General features: G+C 40.4%; 1 protein-coding gene across 2 annotated transcripts; it reads left to right on the top strand.

Annotated features, from left to right (window-relative positions):
* mthfsd (methenyltetrahydrofolate synthetase domain containing) lies at positions 1-7,815 on the top strand. Of its 2 annotated transcripts, none has more exons than XM_086072291.1 (8): positions 1-154; positions 250-353; positions 954-1,067; positions 1,624-1,737; positions 1,823-1,913; positions 3,557-3,669; positions 3,935-4,060; positions 6,197-7,815. In XM_086072291.1, exons 1-8 carry the CDS (start codon positions 127-129, stop codon positions 6,911-6,913), a joined length of 1,407 nt encoding a protein of 468 aa, XP_085928417.1. In that variant the 5' UTR covers positions 1-126; the 3' UTR covers positions 6,914-7,815. The 2 variants fall into 2 exon arrangements, with proteins under 2 accessions (XP_085928417.1, XP_085928416.1); XM_086072290.1 differs by lacking the exon at positions 954-1,067 and adding an exon at positions 788-901.
* Positions 7,816-9,237: the final 1,422 nt, after the last annotated feature.

The raw sequence follows: 9,237 nt of genomic DNA, 5'->3' as shown, positions 1-9,237 counted from the left end.
GATTTGCCGTAGTGAGCATAAACATTGTCACGCAGCTGTCGCTGTCGTTTTACGTTACTTGAATATCTCACGTGTACTTCGGAAAGAGAAAGTCAAGAAGATCAATTATTTACAGAACATAACATCATGGAGCCCCTCATAAAAATCAATCCAGGTAGGTTCAATGCGGAAATTAATCTCGACGCCATCGCTGTTGTAATCCGTTAGCAAAAGATGCTATGTAGCTCAGTACTTTCGTATTTTCGCCAGGAGCAACAAAATCGGACATTCGTCAAAAGATTTGGGACTACATCGAAGACAAGGATCTGGCTAACTTCCCAAGGCCTGTTCACAACAGAATTCCGAATTTTAAGGCAAGTCGAAACCATTTATACTTGACAATTTGAAGAACCAATAGCGCCCGTGAATAAATGTTTTCACACACGCTACTAAATTGATTGCTAATATTATGCTGGTGTCGGTAAAGTTGTGGAATTCATTAAATAAATTGTTCATTTTTGCAATAAAGTGGCCGATGCGAGTGGATTTCCCTGGATGATGACCGTGTGTCAGACAAGCTGAACACATTTTACGACTGCCTGTCAGTCATACAGAATACAGATACTGGTGCTGTAGAAATGTGCAAGCAACCAGAAATTAATATCTGAGCAACTGTAGAATTTACAACTATTATAGACGGTACAATGTTTTTGTGCAATGTTATTTGCTAAAGTAATGACACAATGTCGTCAAATATCACAGCAGTGTTTGCTACAGTATTTGTCCCGTCTTTGTATTTACTGGCCAGGGTGCAGTTCAAACATGCGACAGACTCACAGCCCTGCAGGAGTTCAAGTCCAGCCAGACAATCAAAATAAATCCAGACAGACCTCAGCAGCATGCTCGCTTTGTCACACTGGAAGTAAGTTGCTTATTTCGTAAACCTACACTACACTTTACTGTTTTCCTCCCAGGGGGCTTTCACTGCCTGCCCCAAGGTGTCCGAGCTGGAAGTGTTTACCCAAACAGCTGAGGTCAAGGTGGATCCTGATAAACCTCTCGAGGGGGCTCGACTAGCAGTGCTACAGGTGGACACACACACCAAGAACCAGAAATTACCTCCACGGGCTGTTAGAGACATTAATTATGCCTTGCCCTTAACCTCAGATCTACGCACATTCAGAATGATGTGAATATTCATATTCCTCCAAGGTCATTTCAGCCAGGTTCTATTTTTTTTACATTATGAAGCAGTAGTTTTAATACTTTGTGACTTTGTCATTAAAATTTGTCAGGCTTGTAAATAATACTCTTCTCTGTGGTGTGTTTTTGGTTACTTTTCAGGGTCTTCATAACATTCTTGTCACACACTGTTACTTATATATATATAACAATGGTGGTTAATGGTTCTAATATTTTCATTCTGTCATGTTCTCACCTTATGACTGGAATACTGCATGTGTTGCTAAGATGCCAAATAAAATGCAACATGTTTACTGCAGAAGATTTGCTGATAAAAAAAGGGAAAAAAACAAATTTCAAGTACATTATATTTCCTTTATGATAACAATTTCGTATTAGTCTGTTGCATTGTAACATTCTATCTACACTGTTCATTGTCAGTGGCTTTATTTTTTCTTACAGGCACACAAAACTTTATTGGTCCCAACTCCTCGTCTTCGTTCTGGCCTTTTTAACAAGATAGTTCCCCCACAGGGGGCCAACAAAGAACAACTGCGTACATGCTCTTCCTCTCAGGTTTGAGTCTCGTATGTTCCATTTCCCCCCCATTTACCTCATAATCACGCCATTAGGCCAACATTAAAGTGTTTCCCACCTGCAGGGTGTGAAAAAGTTCAGCGTGCCAATTGGTCTGGATGACAAAGTCAAGATTGACCTTGTGGTTGTTGGCTCCGTGGCCGTGTCAGAGAAAGGTGAGGAACTGTGTGTTTATTGTGCTGTTTTCTAATTGCAGTGTAAAAGTAGAGAGGATATTTCTGAGGAAATCTCACGTTTTTAGTACAGTAGGTGTGCACGGAAGCTTAATTGAAAGGTTGACTCACAACTGAAATGCTTGGCATTGCAGTGCATTACTTTGAGCCCTTAAATGAAATGTTTCAACAGAATTTAGGAGAACTATTACAGCTTTTGATAATTTTTTTTAAGAGTTATCGAATCACAGCATATGTACCGGTACTGTGAGTTGTAGCGCCATGTAAAGACAAAATCAATTTGAGTAAGAAGAGACATAGGAATTGATTCCGATTGGTTTAATCAGATGAGCGCATTCTTTTGCTCTCTTGTTTAAGCAGCCTGATACGCTGTCATGATGGCGAAACGGACGTTCGCTATAATGCACACAAATCTCAAATGGCTTTGAAGTGGACAAAGCCACATGGTTTTCATTGAAGAAATAGTTGCACTGGGTTTAGCTGAGATATTTTCATTATTCTAAGACCGCCTCGCTAGTTGCAACCTCACCTTGTAAGGTCATTGTAAGAAGATTAGCTGTGTTTTTTTTTTCTGGTTCAAAGCATCATAAAAAAAAAAAAGAAGTTGGATTTGCTGTCAGCAATGTCCTTTTAATTGTATGATATTATCTGCAGGACAGTGGCGCCTTGAGATAAGAGTTAAAATTGTTCTGTGGCCATGCACGTAACTCAAAACACTCACATTGAAGTTGAAGTCAATGGAAATTTGAATCCGTTCTAGCCTGGATTTTTACAATTTGTGGGCCAGCCAGGTCTATTTTTCCCCTGCGAATAGTGGATAGGCCTGTGGATATATATATATATATATATATAATTTTATTTTTTTGTCTACGTACGTTGATGCACAGTTTGTGTTCAAAAATCTGTTGCCTTTAGCGTTATATTAACATGATCCTATAGCTCAGTGGTGGGCAAACTCTGTCCTCAAGGGCCGGCGTCCTGCAGGTTTTGGAGGTTTCCCTGCTGCAACGCAGCTGATTCCAATCAACAGGATCGTTACCAAGCATATGCAGAGCTTGCTGACGTGCTGATCATATATCAGCTGTGTTGGAGAAGGGAAACATCCAAAACCTGCAGGACTCCGGCCCTCGAGGACCGAGTGTGCCCACCCCTGCTATAGATGGTATACTACTCATTAGCCCACCTATGGTATTTATTGTTTGTTAGCATTAAGCTAAGTGAACTTAAGGCAACTCATATCTTTATTATCCACTGTATATATTTTTAGTACCCACCCAGCCGGAGTTGTCAGCATCATAAGATGATACTGCATTGGTGACATAAACTACTGCTGGCTGCTCATTTGTGACTATATACATCTAGAATTTAAATGACAAAAAATAAACATGCTATTGTTAGCTTACACTTTTGCTGTGCTTCGCGCTTCCTCTTCAAACATTTGTGTTCGTTTTTTTCTTGCTGCACTAAATCTCCTCTCAAATAAAATTATTCTCTTTAAAATGTGCACATTTTATTAAGCATTGGTACTTTTTCATTATTGTACTCGTATGTGGAGAATATCCGAGTAATTTGGCTCTGTCATGATCATGCAAAATAGATTTTCAAGTCTTCATTGTCTTTTCCAGGTTTCCGCATTGGAAAAGGAGAGGGCTTTGCTGACCTGGAGTATGCAATGATGGCCTCAATGGGAGCTGTGGATGAGTCCACTGTGGTGGTCACTATTGTCCATGACTGTCAGGTTAGTTTCTTTTATTTTTTGGGGTGGAAAATACGGTACTTTCTCAGTTGAGCTTAGTTTTCTTCTTGTTCTAGCGTTACCATAATAACAAACACAAGTTAGGAACTGCAGGTGTACCTAATGTTGTGGGCCAGTGTTATGCAAGTTCAATACGTAAACAAAAGTGTTTAATATATTGTTGCCTGCCTTCTTCAAAATGATTTGAAAGATTGAATTTGTAAACTTGCAAAATAGCATGAATGTATTCGTATAACTGGTTCTTCAGGTGGTGGACGTTCCCGAAGAGCTCATGGAGAAACACGATTTGACAGTGGACTACATCCTCACACCAAGCCGAGTCATTAAGACAAACTGCCTGTCTCCCAAGCCACAAGAAATCATTTGGACTAAGGTAAAAGTGAAAATTATCTCTAAATAATCTTGCCTTCAGTGCCAATTTGTACCAGTTACAGACATCTGTAATCTTTAAGTTAAACATCAATTTCAAAGCATTTATTATTAAATATGTTGGCTATGTACTGTAGTTCAGGGAGCAGTTTCTCCTGAGTCTCATTGTCACTTTTCTAAGCAACACTGCCCTCTAGCAGGCTTATTGTGTTTCTGCATGCTGCCACAAAGCTAACTGTAAAACAAGAAGCCAAAAATAATATCAAGACTGACTTTCTACAAGATGTTAAACTCTGAATCTATGGGAATGTGCCCATTTATCCGAGAAGAACATTTGTGCATTCAGAGGTGACTGATACTTGACCTAACAGATGGTACGAGTCCCAATATCTGTTCATTATGAAGGTGTATGTTAGAGTTGAGGACCAAACTCATTTCAGCGTACATTTAAAGATGCCAATACTTTTAACACTGTCAGAACAAAAATATACTCTCTGGGTCAATTTTGGTACTGATAAATGCCCCAAACTTGCAAAGGGAACATGCCTGTAGCTTTTTGTTTACATGTCATTTACTATAAACAAGTGCTAGGCCTACAGTATGAGGATGCCTTTCAAAAGAGCCTTGACAAAGTTCTATTATCTCTTTTTCTTTTGCTGATTCAAAAAATGATCTGATCCGTGATTCAAATCCGTAATCTGATCCGAACCGTGAGTTTTTTTTGTTGTTTTTTTATCCATTGCACCAAGTGATTAACACTTAGTGAGACAAATAGAAAAATGTGTGTTGTAATTAAAGTGCATCAATATACATAAATTAAATCAAAAATGGTTTTATAATCGAATCGTAGACCCTGAATCGTAATCGACTCGTGAGGTGTCCAAATATTCCCACCCCTAATAGGTATACCCTTGAGGGTACTGTCCCAGTGACAAGCAATTGGCCCCTAAAAGTACACATTTAGCACCTTTTTTTTTCTGACAGTGTATATATATATACAGTGTCTATTAACATTTCATAGAGATGGCCAATATTTTGCCCTCTGATAATTTCTCTCACATTAGATACGATGGTGACATTTGTCTGAAATAGTTTGTGCTCGAACCTCTGGACTCCTCAACACACTTGTACGTAAACAAGACCCGCTGACCTCACTGGCAGGAAGGCCATGTGTGATCATCAAAGTGTCGTCTGCGCGGGGCTCCGCAGAGGCGGGGTTTGGGGGGGGGCGGTCGAGGGAGTTGCCGGGTCAAACAGGACACTGTAAAAACAATAGCCTCGTATATTCTCGTCTGGACTGCTCCGCATCAAAGGCTGCCAAACACACTCCAAGATGCAACAAATCAAGACTGCTGTCTAATTTGTAACTGCTTGGGAAGTGAAATGTCCTGCTGCTATAAACGGACGTAATTCTTATGATGCGGGCTTGGGCCAGATGAAATGGCATGCTTTAATTTCATTTTATTAACTTGCTGATGTGCTACTTTGGCTCAAATGATTCGATTCTAGAAATGGAGGTCTGCCGGCTCCCTCTAGTGGTATGCAAAAGAATCACAGACTAAGTGCAATTCAGTTTTATGTAACGTTAAAATGTTGTACATTTACAATTAATCTTTTAGAACTATGTTTATTTATTTATTTATATGTGCAATATCTCTTATTTGAATTGTAAATTCAAGTTGTTTCCCTTTTATTTAAACAAAGTGAACGTTCATACATTTTGCGTAATGTTACAGTGACACACAATAATATTAAGTGTACTTTTTAAAGGGGAAGTCAAGGTAACTCGGGTAACAACCAATCACAGCTCAGCTTCAGAAAACAGGTGAGCTGTGATTGGTTGTTGTCTGGGCCTTGAGCAACTGTGATGTCATCTTCAGTCACAGCCAATTGGAAAAATGGCCGCCCCCTGAGACGGATAAAAATGGCTGGATTTTTCTGCATAAGTCATATTCCACAAATGTAATATTAATCAGAATGTCATGTTTAGACTAGGGATTTCACATATAACATATTATTGTCAAGAAATCTTTAAGAAAACCTTTCAGAATAAATCCTCTCATTTTTGATCAACACTAATGTACTCCATTTTAATATTGGCACACAATTTTGGAGTATGACTGAGAGTTTATGTCCTCAGCTGGATCCAGAAAAGCTGGAGAAGATCCCCATCCTGAAGACGCTCCTGGCCCTGGAGGAGCAGGCAGGGAAAGACGTCACGCTGGGGGTGGCCCCTCCCCCAGCCGAGCCTCTTTCGCAAACCGATCCCCCCAAAAAGCAAAACAGGCGCAAGCCGAGACAGAGAGCAGCCCGTCAGGATGCCCAGGAAGAGTCCAAGGAGGAGAAAAATGCAGAGGCGCAACCCAACGCCGGGCAACGTCCGCCTCGCGTGAGAAAAGAAAGTCGAGGAAGCGAGGGAGAGGGTGCCGAGAGGAGGATCAAGAAGGGACGAAGTGGACGGAATCCAGAAGAGACTGGAGGTGAAGTGACCCCATATAAGCTCCCACCCGGCGTGACCACGGTGTATCTGGGCGGGATCCCCACTGGGCTGCGCGTCAGCGAGTTGAAGACGTCCCTGCGAGAGAGGGAGGCGGCACCGCTGCGGCTCACCTGGCAGGGAGCTCAGCACCGCGCCTTCCTGGACTACAGCAACCCGGAGGCTGCCGAGAAGGCCCTGGAGGCTCTGCAGGGGCTCAGCCTGAATGGTCACAGTGTGCAGGCCGAGCTGGCCAAGAGCCAACGCCGCAGCAAGAGGACCGGGCCGTCCAATCGCAATGCCAGATCCGCTGCGGCTCCCGCATCTGACGTCGAGGCGGCGGATTCTAAGAGTAGTGAAGCCCACGAGCAGACTGAGTAATAAAGCAGAAGAGTAACGGCACTAACCTTGAAATGCCTTATAACACTTTTGCTTTGGCTTTATCTATCCAGATTGAATACGGTAGAACCACAGTTTTATATTAAGCAACATCTAAATAAAATATGCAACAATAGCACATTAAATGTGAGGATTCTTTCTCTCTCTTGCTATAATCTCACCAGCTCTCCCTACCGATACAAACAAAAATAAAAAACCTGTTGGTGACCTCCGCATGGTTCAGGGCCAAGAAGGTGCAAATAGCACCACCTTGTGGCCAAATTTTACAGAAACTCCTTCCAACTCATTGACCAGCCAATGCAAGCACTATATCACCCTTTACAAAGACAAAAAAAAAAAAAATGCTCACTTTGGATTGAGAACAGGGTCGAGGTATTAATTTGACAATATATTCGTAACCTTAGTTGTATTTTTGTTTTCATTAATAGAAACCACTGTCATGCAGCTCTGCGCCACTGCAAGAATACAATGGGGATGCATTGGTAAACCAATGCCTCTTGACAGGACATTCTTTTTTTTGTTTTTTGTTTTGTATAGACCTAGCCCTTTTATTTATTATTTTATCAGATTTAGCAGCATGCTTAATAGCCACTGTGTGTCATTATTAACATTGTCACATTTATTGAATGGATACTGCATATCTGAAATGTAATCAACAACAGCAACAAAATGGATTAATTGACTACATCTTAACTGCCATGTGATTTAGTTGAATATTACTCACAGTTCATAACTCATGCAATAAATTGTACCTAAAGTTGTTTAACACGGACTAATTTTCCTGTCGTTCTGTCAAGTCAATGAATGCAAGTGTTCATCTGGATGAAATGATAATATGTTTTGCAATGGAATGTAACATACTAAAGATTTTGTGGAGAACGCTTCGGGTGTCTTGTTTTCTTCTTCGTCATATTGTGAAAGATCTAGTTGAGCCTTAGCCCAAATGGGCCGACTTCTCTTCGTGGAAGCTTGACGTCATTTCAGTTAAAACTTCAATTTGCAGTTTGAGCAACTTGGGAATATTTCTACGGTCTAAACGTTGAATCGCAAACATTTGAGAGGTCAACATTCCACATCTGCATGCCCTTCATCACACTATCACGTCTCCATGTTCTTGGACAGACTTTACCTGGCCTGCTACGCACAGTAAGCTACACATCCAGCAAGTCATGTCAGTCTGCACCCAGCAGCCTTCTTCGAGCTTTTTATGGAGCTGGCATGCAGGCCTGCAGGTCGGGAAAGCAGCTGCGGTTAGTCATCTCGGTCCCCATGCCGTGCCACACCTCGGCCAATGTCATCAGATTGAATGTGAGATTCCACTGCTGCTCGGCCATATTTGCTCCATGGTGTGCTGTATAACCAATGTTAGGTGCTGGACTGCTGGTGTTAAATGCACCGCACTGTTGTTGTTGTTTTTTGTTGTTGTTTTTTTAACAGCACGAGGTGCAATGTGCGTGTATATGCTAGTGACCTTCAACATTGATTGGCTGGCCTGACACTAAAGTGAGCATGAACGTATAGGCTACTCGATGTAAACTCTTTCCGTTTTCTAGTGTCACCTGACAAGTTCTTAACCTGAAAGAAATGTAGGCCTTCTTTAAACTGTGTCCTTATCCCTTTCAGTTAGCTTAAAACAGAGTCGGTGTTGCATAGAAATTGAACAAGTTTCATAAATTCACACGTTTGAAAAAAAAAAAAGAGAAGCTTTTATGAGTTTCATATTCCTGTTTGATTGACACTACCATTAATTTAAACCTTCAAATTGTGTTTGTAGTTTACAGTAGAATAGAACTGCACTTTCCGGTATTTTGATTTCCTCATAGCCGGAAACAAAATTTTACAAACAGTATATGCACTGTAAACTATACTATCACAAAGTATTTTCTTATTAATAACCTCAGATATTGTAAGTTTAAAAAAAAGTTTTCATAATAAAACAAAAATAATTTCATATCGATGTACATATTTTTGATGGCCTATTTATAAAGTAAAAGTAACGTGTTATTAATTGAATGTAAAATATTTTACAATTATAATAAAATACGGCAGTGTGGTTAATTTGACAAGAAAATATAATTTCGAGAGAGACGTCGTGTTTCAGCACCCATGTCGCCAAATAGTGTCTCTCAGTAATTGTAGTTCGTCTGGCAATAGATTTATTTTTGCATTTAGTTGACATTTTCAGGGTTTACATTGTTTCAGAAATATTTTCCTGCCCTGTTCAAGAAATTCAACTGACATTGACCTGAGGTCTAATTTTTTTACTTCGATTTCATTTGCGCTTCTGTTGATCAAAATTAATAATA

The sequence above is a fragment of the Leptonotus elevatus genome, chromosome 3, assembly GCF_054856555.1.
Source record: "Leptonotus elevatus isolate MCC_2025b chromosome 3, RoL_Lele_1.0, whole genome shotgun sequence".
Lineage (NCBI taxonomy): Eukaryota > Metazoa > Chordata > Actinopteri > Syngnathiformes > Syngnathidae > Leptonotus > Leptonotus elevatus.
The sequence above is the reverse complement of the archived record's forward strand: the minus strand, read 5'-3'. Positions and strand labels throughout refer to the sequence as shown.